The sequence below is a fragment of the Dendrobium catenatum genome, unplaced genomic scaffold, assembly GCF_001605985.2.
Source record: "Dendrobium catenatum unplaced genomic scaffold, ASM160598v2 fragScaff_scaffold_1236, whole genome shotgun sequence".
NCBI classification, from domain to species: Eukaryota; Viridiplantae; Streptophyta; class Magnoliopsida; order Asparagales; family Orchidaceae; genus Dendrobium; species Dendrobium catenatum.
In genome coordinates, this window is record NW_021319698.1 from 529,629 (window position 1) to 555,039 (window position 25,411).

The window sequence follows — 25,411 nt, forward strand, 5'->3', positions numbered from 1 at the left end:
AAATAATTATAATATATTTACCTTGACTAAATGGTTGAGCCAGGATAGTTTTTTTTGTGGGAGTACAATTTCAATTTTAAAAATATGCTCAACCTTTTACAATCAGACTTGATATTGGTGATTTTAAACTTTTTTTTGTTGGAGTTGTTATTAAACTAAGATAAACTATATAATAAGTGAAGCTTATAATTGAATAAGATTTTAATGCTATATATAATCATTTAGATGATAATTGATTTTTTTTTCTTAATCTAAAGTAAGTAGGGATATAATCATCAGGAGAATCAAGTCAAGCTTCTTAGAAGTCCTTGCATCGAAGACCTTAAATTCGTAATGTGTGATATAAGATGGCTCTTCTTGGTCATCAACTCATTTAAAGTAAATTCAATTATTAATGCACCTATAAAATTGCTTTCCACTATTAGGTCCTTGGTGGCAAGTATACAAGACACATTTGAGATAATAATGACAATAAACTTGAGAATATTGCCGCCTGACTTTTACAATGGATGAATTTGAAGAATTCATTAAAAACTATAGAAAAACTGTTAAAACAACACAACATTAGGTTTTAGCAATGCAACATAACTCACCTTTTAAGTAAAATTACAAAATAATACTAAGGTAAAATACCCTATAACTCCTATGGATAATAAGAACGTAAAATATATGAAACTAAGAGAATGAGCATTCATGTAACTCAAAGCACACAACGACACTCAAGAACTGCTCTAATCGCGTTTAAATAAATTTAAAAAACCATTTCCAACTGAAAGCGATTAGGGAGAAACATGTAAAGAAAACTCATAGTGATTAACCTCATGTATACTCTTAACAAAGAAAACAAGAACCAACATCCAAAGCCAACGAATATAGTTACCAGCCATAGCTTAAAGACCAAGATCTAAGCTCAACTCAAGCAAAAAAATTCTTTTGGTTCACGCAACTAAGAGCATGCAACATAACTCACCTTCCTCCTGTCACGCGAGCTCTGATTTGCAGTCCATATGTGAGTTGTAGAACTCACCTTCCTCCCGTCTCACAACATCTGCAGATGCTTGCCAAAAAAAGGGGAGAAACATCGTATGTGAGAGACGGAATGATAGAAATGATGCAAATTAAGAATTTGGGTGGTATAAATATAATATTAATAGTTGAAGTATTAGATATATAAAATAATAATATAGTAATATGTATGTAAAATTTTCTTAATTATATTATTCAAACTGATGAGATCTTAAAAGATCCATTCTCACAACTATTTCTGAATGAATTTTTCCATAAGTAACAGCCCAACTAAATTACAATAGCTTATTGGGCCCATGTTTATCCGAAACTGCAATGCGCCTTTCTTCCCTGTCCGTCCACAGCTTCGCCGTAACGTCTCCAATGGCCTCGCTCATCCTCTCCCCCTCTCTTCCTACTTCTTGTTCCCCTGCCATCCCCACCATTACCCCAAGTCCTCGGCGCGCCCCCTCTTCCTTCCTTTTCATATCCTCTGGCCGCCACGCGGTCGCCGGCGCTCGGTTACTCGCCACCACCTTCGCCCTTGTCGAGTCGAATACATCAAGTTCTCGCGATGAAGAGGAACCCATACTTCCTCTTCTCCAAGAACTCTCTGTAAGATCATTATCTAATCCACTACCTATTCTATTGTTGTTTGAGGTTCGACACTCTTGCTCGGGAGTGGGGTAACGGTTTTATTCTGTCAGGATTGCCTCTATCTTCCTCTAGATTTCCTCTCGAAGCTACCTGGTGATCTCCGGCTCGATGTAAGGTCATTCGCCTTCAGAGCCCCCTGTATGTTAGAATTCGCAATTTCCAATTTCTGATGGGCTCTTTTGCTTCCCTTTCTTTTGCCATTCTCGCTGAAGCTAAATGATGCGGCGTTTGATCTCGCTAATGGCCCCGTCTTGGATGAGGTTGGTTAGTCTATGCTCACATTTGCTTTTGCATATTGCCGTGGTTCTATGGTTAGGGTTAAAACTTGAGTCTATTGTTTGCTCTGATTTTCTGTAGGGCAAATTTTCAGTCTAAGCATCATTAGGAAGTTAATTAAGAAGATAAGCATAATTAAAAAAAATTTAAAAGTAGGCATAATCGCCATTTGATTCGGCGACTTAGGCTGATTTGGCAAAGCTGAGGCAAGTAGCCGTTATGATGTATGTCGCTATAAAAATCGCCCGTAGTCTGGGCTACTTGTAAGTCGCCCATTTAATGGGCGGCTTAGGTAATTATTTTTTTAAAAAATATTTTATATCTCATATTAAATGTTGCATTGGATGTACAATATATATATATATATATATATCATTAACTTATATCTAAGATTTTATTTATGAAGAATTCTATAATTTTTTGGTAAATAATGTCCTATATAAGGATTTTTTTGTTAAAAAAATTTCATTAAGAGCATAGGATCCTTATAATGCCATATTTTTTGTGCAATGACAAGTCATTTCACTAGCAGTACTCTATCCCATCAGATGACTTGTCAAATTTAATTGTTTTGTAGGACTGCATGTGATGGTTGAATCTCATAACTCTGTCCTATTTAAAGAGTGCAAAGAAGATGAATGAAATATAGATGTAGAGAAAGTTGACCTATTCAAAATGTTTTGGCCTATTATGGAGAAGCTGAATGGCGTGCCCAACAAAGAAAGATTTGATGATGCAAGTTGAAGAATGTATGATTGCATAGCACGAGCCGATGATAGTCCGTTGGAGCAACAAGCAAAGGCGAATGAGATCTTTCGGTGTTGCGTTCATGAATGGTCAAAAGATGAGGATGATTGCCTCTGGGACATGCATTCAGAGTTAATTAAAGTAAAACTCTTTAGGACGAGATTTCTTAAATGCTGCCGGTTAGAAATCTCTTCAAATTAGGTTCCAAGAAGAGAATTGTCATTTTGTCAGCCCTCATCTTTTATAGATGCGGTACCATGAGATGAAACGCCATAGAGATGGCGGTCATTCCCCTCCAGATATTGACTGCAGTGAACTTGACATTGAGCATGTCATTCTATATTCTAGTTTGTGTTCGAGATATGATAAGTATATTGTAGATTTTTATAAAAATCAGATGGAGGCATTACCTGATGGTCAGCTCAGACAATTCTTCAATGTTGATGACTAGCAAGACCTGCAATATGAGTTTGAGCTTGAAATGAAATGTTGTCCAACACAAACACAGCTCCAATCACACTTACATATGTTACTTAGAAATTAGGAAATCTATGTTGAAGTAGATGTTCTAGTTCGTATTGTGAATTCAAAGTTTCAAACCAATTGTCTTATCTTATGAAACTATTTATCTGTGGTTGTATTGTTAAATTAAATCAAATAGTGGTTATCTGTTGAATGAGTAATTCGCCTTACTAGTTAATCTCATCAATTTTCAAATAAATTTAATTTGATTTAATTTTATTAGTCAAGTATATAGTATGTTAGCTGAAAGAAAGATAAGCAAAGTCATATTCATTAATCACCAAATGCAACATCAGCAGAAGTCTACATAATACATAATCAAAACATATCATAAACTAACGTCTCCTACGTCCTCTATGGGGTAAAGCATCACTGCCTGGTGTGTAATGTTGAGGTGGACGTACAGGCTTGTCACGTAACACATGCTGCTCGACTCCAAAGACGCCCTCCTGCTCTGCCTCAACTGTGCCTGCTAACGTACTGTCTGGAACATGCTCATGTAGGTACCAGCCTGGTGTAGTCTGCTGAGTCGGCTGAGTAAAGAAAGGCTGAGAAGGTCCCAAATCTTGATACGATGATGGTCTTGCATCAGTAGATTGAGGCTCACCTATTACTGGACTGAAGGCCTCGTATGGATACCCTGCATATCCATGCTCAGAGTATAGGTAATCAGGGATATTAAGCTCTCTACGCAAATCCACTGTCATCTTAGCAATTCTCTTAATAACACTATCGGCATTGCTGTAGTCATGTGAACCAACCATAGGTAACACTGCCCTCTCTGTCTCCAGGAAGAAATTACGCTGAGTGAAGGGAAATTAAATAAAATGTCAATGAGTAATGTTCCCCTATACTTACCCAAAAGAAAAGTTCCATCCAAGCTAAGGACAGGCCGGCAAAACCTCCAACCACTAATAGATGGACCGAAAGCCCAAAATAACCTTTGAAATCTATACGAACTTGAAGATTGGATTTTGTACACAGTTCCAGGCATGGCTTGAACAATACCTTCCATGAACAAATTCAGTGATCGGTAAGACTCTTCCCAACTGCCAAAGACTGTTTTAATAGCCTTCCGACGCGCATCCCATGCTTTCATATATGAAACTTTAATATTAAACTTTGCCTCAACTCTTCCAATAATTTCTCTAGGTTTTATATCCATATGTTTTCTTATAGTTGGAATAATAAAGAAGATAATGAACTGTGAATTACATTTCCTGTGACCTGCTTGAAAAATAGGGTTCGTACACGTATGTGGACCCTTTATGGTAGCTATTTTCCATATCCCACCCAATTGCTTGCTTAAGCTTGCATGCAAATGCCAAGGGCACTTTATCGGCACAGTATCGTGTTGTACGCAAGCAACTGTAAATTTTTATTTGTTCGACGCCACAACGACAAATTGAACATCATTCATGATTGACCAACCGTGCAAGACAAGTTGCAGTTCTAATTTTCTGCGGAAACACATATTTTCTACCAATTCATTCGGAATGATAAATTTATCATTTCTGATGCTAAAAACATTACTACTATCAGGTGCAACCTCCGCATTCCATTGACGTGTAGTCTTAGGAATCTCAGCATATTCATTATTAGATGTCATGCCCTCTTCTGTATTTGCAGTCCTTGTATAGTAGTCACGAATAATATCATTGGTATTTGGCTGAACACCTATATTAGTTGCATTAGAATCATGGAGGATATCATTAAACTCTTCATCCTCATCATCACTTGAACCACTGCTCATTGTCTCATACCCTTCATCATTGATAGTAGGAGTTGATAATCTAATATCATTGGCTTCAAAAATAGAGGTACCCTGGGATTGTGTTGAAGGACCGGCCAAATTCTATGGGTACGGAGTTTCTGTGGATCTGTATTTATACTTATATAATATTAGATAACGATGAATACGATTTTACTTTACAAAAATAAAAATATCATTTAAAACTAACATACCCAACATGTGTAATTGGGATTGGCAAGGCCATCTCCGTGGCATCATGCATCTCATGTGCATGATCTTGTACGACTGAATCACGAATTTGAGTCGATAGGTCTTCCTCCAAATTAATATCATTATGAATTTCCTCAACCTCCACATATAGTATCAAAACTTCAGACGCAGTTAAGGATAATGCAAATTCACAACTTTCATCATCCTTAAGCTTCGAGGCCATGAATTGGTTGCTCACTGGAAAACGACCCACAATGGTCACTGCGAACTTTAAGGGATCGAACTTTAGAGCCCTGAGAACTCGATCCTTCAATTGCTTCAAATTCGAGTTGAATGGAACTTGTAGGGGCCGACACTTACCAGCAATATATGTTGGGGAAAAATTCGCATCTAATGATAACTCTCCGTCATATAACAACATAAAAGATGGTGGTCTTGCACTCATTTTAAAAACCTACATTTAAATTTGAAAGAATATATTTATTTTAAACCCTAAACGTGATCTTCGCAACATTTCATAAGATGTTCCAATAGAAGCTTACAACAATCATAAAATGTTATATATATATTTTTAAAAAATAATATTAATCATTAAAAAAAATGATATCTATTGAAAGAAATATTTATTATTAATTATTCCTTAAAGTTTTTTTTTTCTTAAAGGTATGTATAATATAAGGATAATTTTTTTAATTAATTAACAATTACAAGCATGATCACAAACACAAAAGTAACCAACAAATTTGGCCAAATCGGGTAGATCTGAATTGCACTAGCAACAAGTATATGAATCTATTACTTCCTAAACTACTTCTTAAGTGAAAGTTTCAAAATCATAGCTCATCATCTAAAATCACCTCATTCTACACTTTTACACTGTGCATTTTTTTTTCCTTAATCTACCTTCTATTAATGAAAGGAATAAATAAATATAAACTTAAAACAAAAAAATGCATAAAAAGTTACCCAAAATGGCGAAATCCGGTGGTGAACGGTCAGCTTGCGGCAAGATCGGCGAGGGCAAACGAAAAGGCATCGGGGAGAAGGGCTTCGGCCTTTCATTTTAAAAAGGGCAATGTCGCCCGTCTAACGGGCGACTTAAGTTAATTATAAATCGCCGATTGAACGGGCGATTATGCCTACTTTTAAATATTAAAAAAACAATGCTTAATCCCGTAATTAAGGCTCTAATCATGCTTAGTCCGAAAAATTTCCCTTTTCTGTATATATTATTTCATGAGGCTGCTTTTAGAAAACTGAAACTCCTGATCGTTATAATTTTGTAGTGCGGTAAAGAGGTTGGGGACTTGTTTTTAAATTTGTCTCGAGCGTGGGAGCAGGCCGACACAATGACATCAAACAGCATAGCAAGCAAACTTCCGTCTTTGCATGGCTATTTAACTAGTGATGTCAAACCAGGCAAGGATCATGAAAGCTATTGCTAGTGTTTGTACACTCTACTTCTATTGTCTTTGCTTTTTTTTTTTTTTTACTTAATGTAATATTTTGTTTCTTTGCAGCGATTGGGAAGCGATTGCTATCCGTAGGTAGAAGATTTGAGGCTATGGGACAGTATGAACAAGGAGAGCTTCAAAGGGTATGGCTTGGACTTAACATTTTTCTACTTCTGAAAATGTTATTCTGATCTGCTGAGATTTTTTGTCTTTTATTCACATGGCTTATAATTTGTCAAGAGGTTGGATCTTGGGAAGGCATGAGATATTGAAAGTACCTTTCATTTTTTTTGTTTTTCTTCAAATTAAGTAGCAATTTCGCTTGATGTTATTTAGATTCAAGTGTTGTTAAGGATGTTAGCATGATTAAGATATTGATGTTATTAGACCTTTTCTTTCTTCAAATAATTTATATTTGTTTTATTATCATGATATTTAAAGATGTCCATGTTTTCTAGATTATAATTGTTTAATTTATGCTATATACATAGTATACCATGAGGCTTTAGAAGATGTCGCTCAATTTCAATTGGCATCTAAATGTCGCTGGCCTAGGACATAAATGTACTTAAATGAGTATTATTTAAAGACCTCAGGTAACAAAAGATTGATATCTTCATATAGCATTACATCACATAGTTTATTAATCAAATCTCTTAGCAATTATTCTCCTGAGTCTGATGTCACATGTATTGCGTATTTTGTATTTAAATGGCTTTTTATGAGAGTAAATCATAGTTATTGAAATTTCATAATTATGATAGTATTGACCATTGTAAGCCTATTAGTTCACTTATTAGGACGATTAGGAGTATATAGGATTGTTGATCCCATGAGCTCATGATGGAAATGAGCTTATTTTGATAGCAAACATATAATTGGATGTCCTAATATTTCGATTAAGTGATTATAAGATTGATAGAATTAAATGATCAATATGGTGAAATTGTTAAAATTAGGGGTATGGTCCAATGACTATACAGAGTTAAGAAGACATGAAGGAAGGCTCACGATTAAAGTTGAAATATTACATTGAGTTATTGCCTTATAATTTTTATTCTAATTTTATTTTTTAGAATTATAAATGCAAAATGTCTAACTTTATGGCTATGTAAGTTGCTTGCTCTTAGGAGATAATCTAAAGCCAATTTAAAACCCTTTAATTGTCACCTTGACATGAGCTTGTATTTTTATAACTATAAAATCATTTAGATTAATAATACAAAAAATGCACACTTAGCTAATAGCTTACATGATGCAGCTCTCAAACTATTAATATAACAAGGCAATGATAGTGGAAATAGTATGTTTTTTTTTTTAGAAATAACATGTTTTATATGTGCTATTGATGCAATATAGGGCTTAACACCCCTCTTCGTGCGCACTATTTATTTCCTTTGTTTTAGGGTTTAAATAAATCCTATTATATTTAATTTTATTTTTATATGCTATTTTTTATTATTTCTAGCTAACGTTTCATTTAAAGCCCTTTAAAATTTTAATTAAATTTGTCTCACGCATTATTATCCTTCCCAAAACCATTATCTTATGCACACAATAGAGATTTTATCAAGTGGGTGAGCATAGGATCTCATTTTTAAAAGAAGCATCCACCTCACTTCCCCTTATTAGATTCTTTTTTCTTTCCGCTAAAATTTATTATTTTTTAATCTCATTTTCAAGAGGGTAGAAGTATGGTAGCATGTTGTTTAACTCATTGGTTTTTTGACCTAGTCTAACCCTATTTGAAAGGTTATATGGTCAAAATATTTTATTCGTTGTGATCAAGAAGAGGCATCCATCTTATTTAAGATTTTTTTAGTTGCGTTTTGCTTTTCAAGATTTTTTTTCTTTTAATTGTCATAAATTTCTTTTGATCATCATCGAGGCATGGCCTAAGCACCATATCAATACACCTTAAAAAATTTAACTCTCCCAGAGAAGTATTCTTGAAGAAGTGGAGAGAATGTATGCAAGAATGCAAGTTTCAAGACATCATATCTAAGAAGAAAAAAAGTGAAAATTTTAAGCATGACTTGGCTGATAAATTCAATGTTTTCTCCCTCCTTCACAAAAGGTGGTACCTACTCTTTTTTGAAATGACATTCTCAAATTTGATAATTTCAGCCAAGCGGGATTCCTTTTTCTCCTCCTTAATTGGTGGCGTCCATTAAGCATAAAATAGTTTGAAAATTCAAATGGAGGAAGTTATGGCTTGAATCCAGAGTATTCACAAATGATGTAATTTAAAATTTCAAATTTCATATAAACAAAATCTCTCTATTGAATCAAAGCTTAAATTTATTAGACACAAATTATTGCAACAATCTCTATTTTGAAGCAAGCCTTAAATTAAAGAAGAGATATACAAATTATTGAAAGCAATTTCATATTTCAAATTAAATATCAATCTCTCCCTTGAATCAAGACTTAAATTAAGTAGGAGTTATGTGATTGATGTATTATTGGAGATAATTTTAAATTCAAAGATGACATTGCAGACCCCATGAAGGAATTTATTGAATTATTTTATTATTGTAGTTATTGTTTAATGATTATAAATATGTGGTAACATTGAATAGAAAATAAAATATAAACTTTCTAAAGCATTTGAGCGAGCTCTATGACATTGAGGACTTGGGTGCTATGGCGCTAGACCAAAGAAATTATTCTTTTAATAAAATATCTGAAGCATTCATTTAGACCCTAACCAACATTTTCCCACTCCCCATTCCCTTGTATTGTCGAGTGAGAGGAGCGGAGAAGAGTAGAGATGAGAAAGGAAAGAGAAAATAGAGATTTAGCTGGTATTTTTTGTCCTTCTAGCTATGAAAATTATTCTGATTATGGTAGGTAACTTGTGTGAAGTGAGAAATCTTTGAAGTTGAATTGACTGCTAATTCATAGTTCGAACTCAAATATTTATCTTGTAACCATCTGGCGTAGTATTCCCACTTTTACTGCTAGGCCAATATATTAAAAGTCTGGAAGGTGGAACTGCGGAGAGAAGCTGATGATGCGGCATTTTGGGTGAGTTAATGGTGTGAGGAAATTTGTGTACACACATTAAGCTGCACTCCGAGGAATGTAAAATTAACATGGAAGGCCTTTGTTAAATTTGAGGTGGAAATTGAAACTAATTTTGCCATGTGATATGAATACTTCTAAGAATTATCATCTTCCGTGCACGAGAAGTTCTGCCACTTGTGAAGTATGTACTTCCATATATTATTTTTGCTATGTGCACAAATTTAGATTCATGTCCAGCCTAGGTGGGGGCTGTCCAGATCCATAAAGTTGTATTTATTTTATCTGATTATTAGGTTTATGTTAGGCCGGTTCACCCTGAACTGGCCCATATGATCCTCAGATTTATTGCAGGAGGCGGAAATCGTCTGCCTCCCTTGGCTTTGCCCGCCCATAGTGTGGGCCCCACTTGTCCAATTGAATTCAAATTGAGGGGGGGCGCTAGGGCTTGGGAGAGAAATTAGATTAGGAGCATTTGTATTAAAGAGCATGAGAGGATTACAAAGGGATTATGTTTTGATTGATTGGAATTAGAGTTTCTTGGTGACTTGGGCTCTAAGCTTCTTGTCTAGAGATTGGGGGGCGCTAGGGCTTGCGAGAGAAATTAGATTAGGAAAGCTTTTGTATTAAAGAGCATGAGAGGATTAGGAAGGGATTATGTTTTGATTGATTGGAATTAGGGTTTTTTGGTGACTTGGGCTCTTGTCTAGAGATTGGGAGAGAACGATCCTCCTCTCGAATTGAGTATCAATTGTATATTTTCTTTGTTCTTGTTTCGCTTTGCTTTCTATAATATTATCTATCGTTTGATTGTCCTTTCACCATCTTTTCTTCTTTTTTTTCTCGCTAGGGCTTGGGAGAGAAATTAGATTAGGAAAGCTTTTGTATTAAAGAGCATGAGAGGATTAGGAAGGGATATGTTTTGATTGATTGGAATTAAGGTTTCTTGGTGACTTGGGCAATAGGCATCTTGTCTAGAGATTGGGAGAGAATGACCATCCTCTCGAATTGAGGATCAATTGTATCTTTTCTTCGTTCTTGTTTAGCTTTGCTTTTTATAAGATTATCTATCATTTGATTGTCCTTCCACCATATTTTTTTTCGTTTTTTCTCATTGTTTTATCGATTATTGTTAGGTTTGCTTGCGAACTCAAGTATTTCCCATTAGGATTACTTGTGAACTCAAGTATTTCCTATCAAATTGGTATCAGAGCAAGTCTTGAACCGGTGGAGGGCTATTTTCAGCAAATTCTAGCAGCTGTTTTTGATCCGAAAAAGAGGGAAGTTGGGAAAAGCACGAATTCTGATTTTGTGAATCTACAAACTCCGGATAGTGATGGAGGCCAAGAAGGTGGATGCTTTGAAAGAAAGGCTTGAAGGGGAGATGAATCAAATCAAGACAACAGTGGAGGAAATGATTTTCTTTATGTAAGGACAAATAGCCGATCTCCGGGATATGATGAAGAAAATGTTGGAAATGCACAACCAAATGGCAGCTTTCGTGGCAAAAGGTGTGGAAGGGAAAAGCACGAATTCTAAAATCTGCAAGGAGGAAGATGAGGTAGAAATCATGGAAGGATAAAGAAGAAGACTCCATCTGGAGCCTGCCCGCCCAAAGGGAAGAAAGAGGAGGTGGATATGGGGAACGCCATGAGGGATACCATCGTCACAAAGGTGTTGATTTCGAAGAAAGAAGGGGAAATTCGAAGGGGATTTAGGCTATGGCAGGGTAATGGAAGACCGATAGGTGTGGGGAGGGCCTAGCACTTGGGAGAGAGGAAGCTATGGAAGAATAAGGGAGAATGGTGGCAATAAGAAGGCTAGGAAGCTGAATATACCCATATTTGAAAGCGAGGATGCGTATGTGTGGGCTCCGAAAATTCAGCCCCAGACTGACCGCATTATTGTTTTTTTTTTTCTGGGGAGTTTTAATGAATAAGTTATAAGGTAAATTTTGGAAGGGAGATGAGTTTGTAGATAAGACACTACCCAGAGATTTCACCCTCATTTTGTGAGGATTTTATGATATTAGTTCTAGTTTCCTATGAGCGCAAGCCCCTATGGTTAATTACCCCTCCCGATAATGAGAGAAAACTTTCGATTAAGGCTAGTCGTCAATCAGATACATAGAATATACATATTGTCTGGCATATAGTAGTAGCATTGGGCTCGAGAATTGGAAGTTTAAAGGGTTGAAGAATTTGATATTTAAAATAGAAATTTCAACATCTTGCACTTAAAGTGGATGGTGGGGGAATGAATGATGGACCCGATCAAGATCCCATGGTTCCGTCGTTCCGGGCCATTGTGGTCCCTGGTCTACTTAGTCAGAGGAGTTAGTCGACCCAACCTGACAGAAGGATCCTTGTCGGCAGCCATGGGTTGCTTCGTCCAAGGGGACCTTATAGACTTGGGGTGGATATTTGTTAAGAGGACAAATTTGAATCCACCTTAGCTAACAGAGGGCTTTGTGCCTTATCGATCATATTCTATTGATTCATATCTCAAGAATTTGATGTCATTAAAGAATGTATTGGCTCTGACCATAATCGATATTTTGTGGTGCCATTTAGCGGCAAAATCACTCGGTTCAGAGGGCCCCGGATCATAACGTTTATCCTACAGTGCCATTTGGCGGCAAAACCGCTGGTCAGAAGACACGTATCACGTCCTTACTAGCAGGAGATTATTTGAGAATGAATCCTAGTGATATTTTCGACTAGGCATTAGCTCTATATGAGCTAAAGTTATATTCAGATTTATCCACTTCGGCAAATTGTAGCGGATGGTGGATGGATTTTGCTTTAAGTACTTGATGGATTGGATTTCAATTTTAAATATTTTTTTTTTTTGAATTTTCTGGGATTTTGAACTTTGTGGAGTTTTAGATTTTGATAGACATTTGGGTGGCATTTGAAATATTTGAAATTAACCCCTCCAGTTGAGATCTCTATTTAACACGGCCATCATCGGGGTGTTTGGGGGCATTTTCATTTACAGACTAAACCTTGTCGACTCTATCGAGTTGTTAATAGAAGATTAGGTTCGTTATAGGCTTTGTACATTTGTTTGTGAATTTTTTTGGTTGTAGGCCTTGTAGACCGAATATGAATATATTAAAACAAATATAATAGTCGCCATAACCGTATACTTGTCCGATGATTCGAACCCTGTTGACTCCTATTTACCTACTTAGGAGGATTGAGTTTCATGGGCTTTATGCCTTTGTTAGTGAATTTTTTTGATTATAGGCCGTGAAGGCCTAATATGAATGTATTAAAACAAATATATCGATCGCCACAATCGTATATTTGTTTGATGATTCGAACCCTATTGACTCCTACTGATCCGCAAAGATGGATCAGGCTCGAACTTGAATTCACTTATTAACCCACACAGCATCCCTAGACATCATGTGTGTACCCATAACACGCTCGTCATGGCCCATGTGGGTGTTTGGGGTACTTTATAATTATTTGTTGAACCTTGTCGACTTCTATCTATATGCTTAGGAGGATCGGATTCAACTTTATTGGCCCGCGCAGCATCCCTAGACGTCACGTGTATACCCAAGGCACGCTCGCCAGGGCATATGCGGGTTTATGATTACAGTTACCCCTTGTGTATAAACTACGGTGCACGTGCGGGGGTACTTTGAAATATTCATAAACGTCTTCTGTCGGATTGTATGAATGTTGCGGATTCGGTGGCATGACGTAGTAGTTTCTGAATAGAGTTCTTTGCAGTTTTATATAGGTAGACTGTCGTGCACTACTTGTATGATTGATGCAGGTAGATTATAGTGAATTAATTAATCTACTGCCTTGGATTATAGAGGCCTGCATTTATTACACGTCATTCCCCATTGCCTGTAGATGGCACTTTGTATACACGAGAGGCTTCCTATGACGGCTTGTAGGAATTTGGACTTGTCATAACCTTATATATTTGCTTACAGAGAACATGTGTGCTTGTATCCACGGAGGATTTGTTGTACTTACTCAGTTGTAGCGATATCACAACCCTAACTTCATACCACTTGAGTGTATATGTCTTTCATTAGATGGTTGTTAGCTGTAGAGACATCACAATATCCTTGCTAGAACAATTCATAAGTATTTTGCATATGAGAGAAATTTCCTATGTTGACTCATAGGAGCTCGCATCTATCATCTATCTCTCCCAACATATTGACTGTGAGCACATTTATACAATTATTGCATGCTAATCACCATAACTTACTGAAATTTGGTATATTTGCTTGTGTTTCTTTCGATACATTTGACATCGTTGCTTGTAGATTGGGCAGAAGTATTTGTTCAACATTAAATAGTTGTAGAAGTATCCTTGTAGCCATTGCATGTTGTACTGAGCATGTCGGCGAGAAACTTCATTGACACAAAGTGTCATTCATTGCATCTTGGTCTCATGTTTGTAAGGGATTATTCTAGTCACTTGTATGCTGATCAGTGTTGGTTCCAGAATATTATAATGTCCACTGCCTCTCGACAATCATCACTTGTAAATATGTTACTATGATTGTGACGAACTTCTTGTTGTGGTTTACAAGCAAGTTACATCACAAGTTCTTTTCGTAGATCTACAAGCCAACTAATACAAACATTAGAGGCTTTATGTTGCTTTTGAGTGCATTGAACACTACGAGTTATTATGATTGCCCGAAGGCTCCATGTCATGGCTCCATAGTTAAGTTACATCTTTCATAAACTTCTTATTAGTTTTGGACTTGCAAATCCTTTGGCCTCAAGGATGGTCTACGCTACTGGTTGAACTTGAGGTAGCTTCACGCCATCATTTGCATGTATGTCTTCGTATCCTTCATAATTCTTGTCAATATCCACTTACAAGTAGATTGTGCCACAAGCCTTTCATTCGTTCATTGATGTTCGTTTGAAGACTTTGTCCATTGTTATTTATTTTGAAAATCCAAAACTTGTCACTTAGGACCCTACATTTTTTAACATCTCTGCATAATCATTAACAATGAGGTCCAATATCTCGTCATTTGAGTTAAGTTCGAGCTCAATTTGGTTCCAATTGTCCACAGTTGTAGTTCATTTGATTTTCAAGATTTCGTGCAAATTCACTTGATTATAGTTCTTTGTCCTTTTATCAAGCTCGAGCTCATGTTCATTGTGCTTGATTAGCTCATTATTTGATTCAGGTTTGATTCAAGCTTGGTTCATTTAAGTTCAAGTTCTGATTTGAGTAGACCCATTGTTTTTTTGTTGGCATAAGCTCAAGTTCCAAGTCCAGTTCAAGTTCAAGTGCATGTCCACAAGTCCTCTATTTGAGTTCAAGTAGCAAGCTCAAGTTCTATGTCCCATGTGGTCCCTTGAGTTCAATCAAGTTTGAGTCCATATTCAATTTCATTTTGCTTAAGTTCAAATATTTTATAGTTCATTTAATGTCAATGTTCAAGCTCAAGTCCAAGTACAGTCTTGCGTTCACTCGAAATATCGGCAGCCTCCCGGTGTCTCCCCCATTTAGGGAAAAACTACGGGAAATTGGGTATTCTCACCACGTTAAGAAAAGTGTGTATGGTAGGTGTCCTCGGACAAGGACACCGCGGCCTTATTTTTTTCATCCCCCACCACGCTAAGAAAAACGTGTATGGGTCTTTGGTACCTGTTGCAAAAGAAAAATAGTTATTTCCTTGCAAGCGAGTACTTATGAGTATTCCCACTTCGTCGTACGCTTCGCATCGGGTCTCCATCCTACCACGTTAAGAAAAGCGTGTATAGATGGTTTTTCGGTTCGCTACGAACTCTGAAGATGGGACTTTAGGTGATCACCCGATTCGTCGAGAGCACCGCGACGAACTTCCACCCACCACGCTAAGAAAAGTGTGTATAGGTGGTCATTTTGTCGCGTTGCAAGCGTAGAAAGCGGGTGTTTGGAGTTTTAGGGTTTAGGAACTTATACCTTAGCATTCCGGCGAGGTGGTGGCGACGATGACAAGAAAGGATGCATACGAAGTTATTATTATAATCAATAATAATAATAATAATTTATCATTATCATAACTGATAATAATAAATTACTATTAGTATAACTAATAATTATTATTATAACTAATAATAATAATAATAATAATAATAATTTATTATGATAGCTAATAATAATAATTTACTATTATTATAACTGATAATCATAAACTATTATTATTATCATAAATAATAATAATAATTTATTTTTATCATAACTAATAATAATAATTTATTATTATCATAACTAATAATAATAATAATAATTAAAAAAAAAAGCAAATTAACCTATACCTAAGGTCGGGTATGGGTGCTCGGGCAAGAGTTGAGTTTGGCAAGGGCAGATAGAGGCAGGGGTCGGGGGAGATGTGGGCTCCGCCAAAGCTTGGAGGTCGGAGGAGGGATTCGGGTCGGTTAGCAGAGGCGACAGAGGGGGCGTCGGCAAGGGGAGGCGTCGGATGTGGGTTCGGCAGAGGCTTTGACGGTCGACTGAGGTCGGTAGGTGAGGAGTTTGGTACAGGGAGAAGAGAGGAGGAAGCTCGGTTTGATGCCGTCGGGTTGCACTAGTAAGAAGAAAGCACTCTTTCTTTCTTTCTCTTCCACTCTCTCTCTCTCTCTCTCTCTCTCTCTCTCTCTCTTTGTGAAGGAGTCGGGAGGGCAAAGTCGGGTGGAGGTGGAAGTCCTGGTCCGGTGATTTGCAGATCTAGGCTTCGAAAAATGGAGAGGTCGGAGTCGATGGGAGCTTAAATAGAGAGCTGTGGATCTTCTGAGATGTGGGAAGAGTAAAGTCCAAAGGCCTCATTCGCTCGCTATTTAACGACATATGCGGACATTCGATCGAGGAGAAATACAAGTTTTGCGGTTGTTTTGACGCGAGCGGCGTCAAATTCAGCGAGAATTAAGCAGGATTTCGGCAAGGTTCATGGATCCACCGGGTGCAAGGTATGTATGCAAGATTTTTTTTTTTTTTGCTCTTTCTGTTTCTTTGTACAGAGGTCAATAATATAGGTGGATTTATAAGATGGAGATATACTTCGCCGTCAATGGGCTAACGGAGTTGAAGCTGACAGATGCAAGCTTGTGCTTGGAAGAGAAGGCTCTGTCATGATATCAGTGGAGAGCCCAAAGGAGACCTATCAAAAATTGGAGGGAATTTAAGAACTGTATAATAGAATGCTTCCAAACAGATCAAGGAGGAGATTTTTATGAACAGTTCTTTGCTTTGACGCATAAGGGGTCAATAGTAGACTACCAAGAGTGATTTGAGCACCTAGCGAGTAATGTGGAGAGATTATCAGATACAATATTGGAGGGGAATTTCATGAAGGGGTTGAAGGCAGAGATCTGAGCAGCACTGAAGGTTCTGATGCCTTGTGACTTTGGGGAGGCCATGAAGTTGGCCGAGCTAGTTGAAAATTAGAGAAATCTTGAGAGGGGAGCTAGGAGTAGCAGCACAGGAGGCACTTACAGGATGACGACCACCCGTCTAGCACCTAAAGGTCCTGCGACAGGAGGAAGTCGGGAGGCCACCAGGGAGAAGACAGTAGGAGGAGGGAGTGGATAAAATTTCAAGCGGCTGACAGAAAAAGAGATGCAAGAGAAGAGGGCTAAGAGGTTGTGCTTTAGGTGCGATGAGAAGTATATGGCAGGGCATTGGTGCAAAGACCGAACTCTTCATGTTCTCACCGTCTGTGATAACGAGGAAACTGAGGGAAGTGAGGAGGAGACAGAGGAGGAGATGGAGGAGAAGCTGCTTTTGGATTTGGCCGAGGTTTCCCTGAATTCGGTGGTAGGATTCACTACGAATCATACCATGAAGGTGAAGGGGGAGATAGAGGACATGGAGGTGGTGGTGCTGATTGATAGTGGGTCTACTCATAACTTCATTTTCACTCAGATCGTCGACCAATTGAGAGTGAGATTGGTAGATATCGGTTGTTATGGGGTGATGATGGGTACGGGGAAGGTGGAGAAAGGCCAGAGGATCTGCAGAGGAGTGCGACTGACTATCCAGGGGATTTAGGTGAGGGAAGATTTTCTTCCACTGGAGTTAGGAAGTACAGATGTCATCCTGGGGATGAAATGACTCCAGACTTTGGGAGACACCAAGGTGAATTGGAGAGCACTCATGGTTGAGTTGATGGTAGATGGAAGGAAGATGGTGATTAGGGGAGATGCAGGGCTATCCAAATACATGGTTTCTCTTAAAACTATGGTAAGGGATATACAATTGGCAGAGAGAGGATATTTGGTGGAGCTTCATAGTTTGGAGGGAGCTAGAGTGGAAGATGGTGGGGACATACCCCTCTCCATACAACCACTGATTCAGCAGTTCCAAGAGGTGCTTCAGCCACCTCAGGGATGGTCACCATAAAAGGAGCAAGAGCACACAATCATTTTGAAGGAGGGTGTGTCACCCATTAGCGTACAGTCTTATCGCTACCCTCAGTTTTAGAAAGATGAAATTGAAAAGTTAATTAGAAAGATGCTGGAGGCAAGAATCATCAGACCCAACATCAGTCCTTTCTTTAGTCCGGTTCTATTGGTTAAGAAGAAAGATGGCTGCTGGCGATTCTTTGTGGACTACAGGGCACTCAATAAGGAAACTATACCTGATAAGTTTCATATACCAGTTATTGACGAGCTGTTGGATGAATTGAGTGAAACAATGATCTTCAGCAAGATAGATTTGAAATCAGGATACCATTAGATTCGAATGAAGAAGGAGGATGTGCCCAAGACTACCATCAGAACTCATGAGGGACACTATGAGTTCCTGGTGATGCCTTTTGGCCTCACCAATGCTCCAGCCACTTTACAGGCACTTATGAATAAGGTTTTCAAATCTTTTCTCAGACGATTTGTACTGGTATTATTCGATGACATCCTAGTCTACATCAGGATAGAAGAGGAGCACTGGGAGCATTTAAAAATGGGTGTTAGAGATGCTGCAGGAGCACCAATTGAGAGCCAACTTGAAGAAGTGCTTCTTCGCACAAACCAGTGTAGAGTATTTGGGCCATCTTGTATCAAAAGAAGGGGTGATAGCAAATCAATCCAAAATTAAGATAATGCTAAAGTGATCAGTGCCTAAAAATCTAAAGGAGCTGAGGGGATTCTTAGGACTGACAGGTAACTACAGAAGGTTTGTAAAGGGATACAACACTATAGCATGACCACTCATGGAGCAGTTGAAGAAGGACTATTTCCTATGGGTGGAGGCTGCCACATGAGCATTTGAGAGCTTTAAGAAGGCTATGACTAGGTACTGATCCTAGCTTTACCAGATTTCACTAAGATCTTCATAGTGGAGATAGATGCGTCTGGGTACGGATTGAGTGCAATACTTATGCAGTGTCATAAGCCCATTGCTTATTTCAGCCAGGTGTTGACTGTTAGAGCTACTCTGAAGTCAGTCTATGAGAGAGAGTTAATGACCATCGTTTTGGCCATCCAAAAGTGGGGGCCCTACTTACTTGGAAGGCATTTCATTGTTAGGATAGATCAACGGAGCTTGAAATACCTACTGGAACAATGGATGGTGACAAAGGAGCATCAGAGGCAACTTTCCAAGTTTGCTGGGGTATGATTTTGAGATTTAGTACATGCCAGGAGTGGAGAACAAGGCGGCAGATGCCTTGTCCAGATGTATGGAGGAGTTGCAGAAATTGTCACTATCTGTTCCTTCGATGCTAGATTGGGAGGCCATTAGAGAGGAAAGTGCTAGGGATGAGGATCTGGAAAAGATTAGGGCAGATTTACTGAGGAAAGAGGGTATCCACCCAAGGTACTCATTGGAGGGATGGGGGGGGGGTGCAGACTGCTATATCAGAGGAGGTTTTTGATGCCCCGAACTTTGAACCACATCCCAAACTTATTCCAGGAGTTTCATGAAAGCTCTGTTGAGAGCCATTCAGGAGTTTAGAAGACATACAGGAGGCTAGCTTCGAAGCTTTATTGGAAGAGAATGTATAAAGATGTAGAGGAGGTAATGGCCAGATGTGAGGTATGTCAGAGGAATAAATACATGGCTATGTCACCAAGAGGACTACTACAGCCGTTGGCTCTACCAAGACAAGTATGGGAGGAGATATCCATGGACTTCATAGATGGGTTGCCCCATTTAGAAGGTTTCACGTGATCTTAGTGGTGGTGGACAAATTGAGCAAATATGCTCACTTCATCCCCCTCCGACACACTTACACCATGGTGACAGTGGCTTCAGTTTTCATCAAAGAGGTGGTCATATTGCATGGGGTACCAGAGGCAATAGTATCAGATAGAGATAAGTTATTCCTCAGCCACTTTTCGAGGGAGTTGTTTAGATTATAGGGGACAGTTCTGAAGAGGAGCACAATTTACCACCCATAGACGGATAGCCAAACAGAAGTAGTCAACAGGAGCTTAGAGACTTACCTGAGATGCTTTGTGTCGGAGACACCCAAGCTATGGGCCAAGTGGCTATCATGGGCTGAATATTGGTACAACACATCTTTTTATTCTGCTTCTCAGATGACCCCTTTCAAGGTGTTGTACGGATGAGATCCTCCCCACTTGGTGCACTTTGGGAGTAGCAGTACTTCAGTTTCTTCAATAGAGGAGTACCTTGAGGAGAGGGATCAAGTACTAGAGAAGTTGAAGTGACATTTGTTAAGGGCCCAACAAATAATGAAGAAACAGGCTGATGGGCATAGGAAGGACATCCAATTTGAAGTGGGGGATAGGGTGTTCTTGAAGCTCTGACCATATAGACAGAAGATAGTCTCCAACATAAGGAATGAAAAGTTTTCTCCAAGGTACTTTGGACCTTTTGAAGTGCTGGAGAAGGTCGGAGTAGTAGCATCTCAGCTGAAATTACCACCAACGGCGACTATACATCCGTTTTTTCACGTATCTCAACTGAGAAGGGCCATTGGCAATTATACATCCAGCTCCGAGTTACTGGTGACACTTACTGAGGATTTAGAGGTGGTTCTGGAACCCTTAGAGCTGATGGGGGTTCACTAGAAAGAAAATGGAACTAAGGAGGTGTTGATGAAGTGGAAGAACCTACCTGATTACGAGGCCATGCGGAAACCATTCGAGAGGGTGAAATATCAGTTTCCTAGTTTTCACCTTGAGGACAAGGTGATTCATTGGAAGGGTGGTATTGTTACCGTCCTTAATTTATTACCGGAGGCGGAAACCGTCCACCTCCCTTAGCTCTGCCCGCCCATAGTGAGGGGCCCACTTGTCCAATTGAATTCAAATTAAACCCCGCGGGGGGGGGGGGGGGGGGGGCTGGGGGTTTAGGGAGAAATTATTTGGAGAGAAATTAGATTAGGAAAGCTTTTGTATTAAAGAGCATGAGAGGATTAGGGAGGGATTATGTTTTGATTGATTGGAATTAGGGTTTCTTTGCGACTTGGGTTCTAGGCTTCTTGTCTAGAGATTGGGAGAGAACGATCCTCCTCTCGAATTGAGGATCAATTGTATCTTTGCTCATTCTTGTTTCGCTTTGCTTTCTATAAGATTATCTATCGTTTGATTGTTCTTCCACCATCGTTTATTCGTTTTTTTTTTTCTCACTATTTATCGATTATTTTTAGGTTTGCTTGCAAACTCAAGTATTTCCCATTAGGGTTACTTGCAAACTCAAGTATTTCCCATTAGGGTTACTTTCAAACTCAAGTATTTCCTGAGTTAATCTTTTATTCAAATTTGTAGGAGTTATCCTCTTTAGATAACATTTTTTTAATAGATTATAGAATTTTAGGCCAAATCTTGTTTTATTTTGAATTTAAATTCTAAATATTTTTTCAATAAATAAAGATTGGAAGAATGTTATTTGGCAATGTTCATGAATTTAATTTGAAAACACTCTTATTCCCCCTCACTTTCTGTTGTTGGAAAGGCCCCAATGCTGAAGGCGTCTTCTCTGTCCTACCAAAATTAAAGTTTTTTATTTTGCTCTCACAATTATAACATAAATGGATACCCTCCCTCCTCCCTCCTCCCTCCTCCCTCCTTCTATCAAACTACTTTCTTCAATTTTCTCACTTCTAAATAGTAAATCATGAAATTCAAAGAATTATATAAAAAAAGGGAATGTTAAAAAACATAAAATGCTACATTACTTGTTTAATCATGATTCTAGTATCAGCTATATTAAAGCAGGAGAAGAGAGCAAAATAGAAATAAAAAAAAAAGAAAAGATATTCTTAGTAATAAGAATTTTTTATGAGAATAAATATTATAGATAAATACTATAACTATTAACCGCATGGGATGATATTGACATTACAGCATCTTTAAACATATAAATCTAACACCCTAAAAAAAATCATGATGCAACAACAAGAAGCATCGAGAGTTTGTATAATGTAAGAAAAACCAAAATATTTATGCAGAGATCTGATTCAGAGTCTTTCTAAATTGAGAATTCGCTCGATGCTAGAACTAAGCATTTTCTGGGGAAATAAAAAATTGAGATTTTGATGGTGGGCCAGGCGTTGCTGAGACCGAAGTTGATGATCATCATGAGAGACGATATGGGGTGCACAAAAGATGGGATGGTTGCAATAGATAGAGACTGAAATTAGGATCATCACCGGCATTGGAATCATCAAGGGAGCCGGTATCATCACAAAAAATAGAGATGAAGACGACATTATCTCTCCGGAGCTTCTAGATAAGGATGAAAACTGAGAACTGGGCTTTGATATCATATCAGAAAACATAAATTACTACATATTTAGTTGGTTAATCATGATTCCAGTACAAGCATACTTGTATAAAGGCAAGAGAAGAGAGCCGGATTCCTATCATAAATATTAACCACATAGGATAATATTAATATGATCACATCTTTAAACATATTAATTCTAATAATTCTAACTGGGAAGATCAAGAGTATCACAATTAACAAGGTTTTCACTCTTCATTAGACACCCTTCAGCCCCTGTCTAATTACATCACTACATCTCAGTCCAATTCTCCAATGAAACCTAATAATAATTGTTTTTATGTAAAACATCAAGTTTATTTAGAGTCCACAGTCACATCTGTGGAAATTATGTTGCGGGATTCATGTAGAATGTCATTATGACCAAGTTTATTCATTTTGGACAATCTTCCCTCATTAAAAAGGGTGTGAACTACTCTATGAAACTTCCCTAATTATGCAGCATTATCTCTACATTGCAAAAGGCTTTTTCCATTAATTGAATCTATAACCTCCAGGTTACATTGGTAGCAACTTAGGTTTCATTTGGGACTGCTTTTTTTCTGCTTCGCAAAGCAGCTTTCTAGTATAAAATGAAAAAATTTTGTAATAGAAAACTGCTTTAAGAAGCAGAAAGAAAGCCCTCCCAAACGAAGCCTTAGCCACTACTCTAGCTGTGCTCTCCGTTGTGTAATATGAAATATCTGTAGGATCTCCCAGTCCAGCAGGACGTTTTCTGACCCTTGCATTTGTTATGTAATATAAGATATTTACTGTTTTTGTTTTTCTGTTGAGGTTTATAAGTTATAATTTAAACAATTCTTGCGTTGCAGATTTCTAGAGCAATGATCAAGATTGGAAAGTTCCTTTCAACAGGTCCAGTTATTCAAACTGAGAAATCGCCAAAAAAAGAAACAAAAATTTTTAAGGTAATCAGGTACCCTACATGCTTCACTAGATTTTTTTTTTTTTTTTTTTGGTGCGTTGTAGATGAAGCTGCAGTTTATTTGGACTGTTTTTCCTCCTAGTTTGGGGAGCTTCAGGTCGCATTAACTCGTGAGAAAGCTAACATAGGAGCTGCTATTGCCTTTGCTTTTGGGTACGATGTTTATGTAAATAAGATCATTTAAAATATTGCCCCCATAAACATGACCAGGTTTTGATAAATTCTAAATAAAGCATTTAATAATGTAACGTTTGCTGACCGTGAAGTTCTGCTCTTAACTCTTTCCATGAACTTCGGATATAGATTTCTTTCGTGGGAGCTAAGCCAAGGCATACAAAACGTTACAGAAAGCTCGTTTCAGTATGCGAATGATAATGCGCTCATGCTGGCAAAGGTGCTTAGCAATTTTAATATACATTTTTAGTATAGTTTTGAAATTGGTTCATATATTTTCACTTGTGACTTTATTGCAGTCACTTAGGGGATCCCTTCTTCTGATTGCTTATTCCTCTACTCTTTTGTCTGCATTTGCTTGTGTTGGTCTGCTGTTACTTGGACGCCAACTAAGCTCTGAAAAGTCGAAAGAGCCGTGAACTCGGTGTGTAAAATTTCTCATGTTTAGATAACAAATTTTCCTCATAATTTTCCATATAAAATAACAAACCGTGTATGTATACTACTTTCATATGTATCTAAGTTTCTCTTCCACCCTTTAGTTTGGGAATGTTTGCTTAGATGTCTTTATTTATTTATTATTATTATTTACATAAAAAAAAGCTACAGAATGTTAGGAAATATGTTTGGTCAACTTTTTTTTTTTTAATTGAACAAATTAGTGTTTTCAAAATTTTGAAGACATTAGGAAGTGTTTTCACTTATTTTTAAAACATATTTTATAAAAACTAGTAAAATTACACATGTACAAACTGCACATGAATAAGTTTTTACAAATAAAAATGTATATTTTACTACTACAATAATAATAACATCAAGCTTTTGTCATATTACGTGGGGTTGGCTACATGAATCTTTTTTCTTCATTGTGTTACGTTAAAAGTCAAATTTTTTGTTTAAATCTAATAAAGAAAGGTTATTTCTAATATTTTCTAACTAAATCTTTTTAGGCATACATCTATCTTTCTTAACATAAGTTAGATATAATACCTCTATTTTCCTAACCGGGTCATTTAAAAGTTGATGTTTTATGTGACCAAACCATTTAAGCCAACTCTCTCTAATCTTATATCACATCGGAGTTATTTACTTACATTAATTAATAAGTTTATCAATAACAATGATTATAGTAATGATTATTTATATCAATATTAATAATGATCATTTATGTTAATATCAATTCATAATCATTTATGTTAATAGAATTTTAAAATTAAATTTATATGTTGTGTCCATATTGATAAGTTTTTTAAAATGAATAAAAAAATATTTAAAAGATAAAAAAAGTTTCATTTTAATAATAATATATCACACTATTGATAAACGCACACTATGGTAATATACTCAATTAACAAAGGTCATAAAAAACATTTAAAATCATATTTATTCTCAAGAATGTGATCATTTCAAGATAAAGCATAAATTATATCAAAATCTATTGTACATATTAACTTAAGCGAGAGTCTTGGAGTTAAATAAGATATTAAGCAACAAAATCATAAAGCAAAACAAATTTCATTGGAAGAGAAATTTGGACTCATAACTTAATGAGTGTAGATAAAAGGTTAATACGTCAATTGCTATACATTAAGTTCTCCATTGATATGCAGGATTAGCTTTAAATTTGGATTTTTTTTTTGCTTCTCAATGTCATAAATTTGAAATCCTAACCACAAATAAATGTTAAAGCTCTAAATTATTCAAAAATAGAAAAAAAAAAAAAAAAAAAGATTTTAGCTCAGTTCTTTGAGGGTTCTCATCTTTGCACTCGGAAGTAACAATATATGAGTAAGCAACTAACGAAAGCATCATACCAAATTGAGTCATATAAATGATATCCGTGATAAGAATTTTTTGCTTGTAATGAAAAGTAGAATAAAAATAAGCAAGAGATCTATCTATGTTATTGTACAGACTACAGATGCAAAA

At 37.1% G+C, this 25,411-nt stretch overlaps 1 protein-coding gene across 1 annotated transcript; it reads left to right on the forward strand.

Moving 5' to 3' along the window:
• The first annotated feature begins 1,304 nt into the window (after positions 1-1,304).
• LOC110093737 lies at positions 1,305-24,023 on the forward strand. The gene is made up of 9 exons (XM_020818720.2): positions 1,305-1,620; positions 1,713-1,772; positions 1,875-1,922; positions 6,457-6,589; positions 6,691-6,767; positions 23,196-23,291; positions 23,391-23,461; positions 23,612-23,702; positions 23,782-24,023. Exons 1-9 carry the CDS (start codon positions 1,342-1,344, stop codon positions 23,899-23,901), a joined length of 975 nt encoding a protein of 324 aa, XP_020674379.1. The 5' UTR covers positions 1,305-1,341; the 3' UTR covers positions 23,902-24,023.
• Positions 24,024-25,411: the final 1,388 nt, after the last annotated feature.

What these genes read in the sequence shown, in the direction of transcription:
- LOC110093737 (XM_020818720.2), top strand. Translation starts at nt 1,342, where the DNA reads ATGCGCCTTTCTTCCCTGTCCGTCCACAGCTTCGCCGTAACGTCTCCA. An exon ending in CTGGTGATCTCCGGCTCGAT is followed by an intron (nt 1,773 to 1,874) that starts GTAAGGTCATTC and finishes TTCTCGCTGAAG; the next exon opens with CTAAATGATGCGGCGTTTGA. An exon ending in AACTAGTGATGTCAAACCAG is followed by an intron (nt 6,590 to 6,690) that starts GCAAGGATCATG and finishes GTTTCTTTGCAG; the next exon opens with CGATTGGGAAGCGATTGCTA.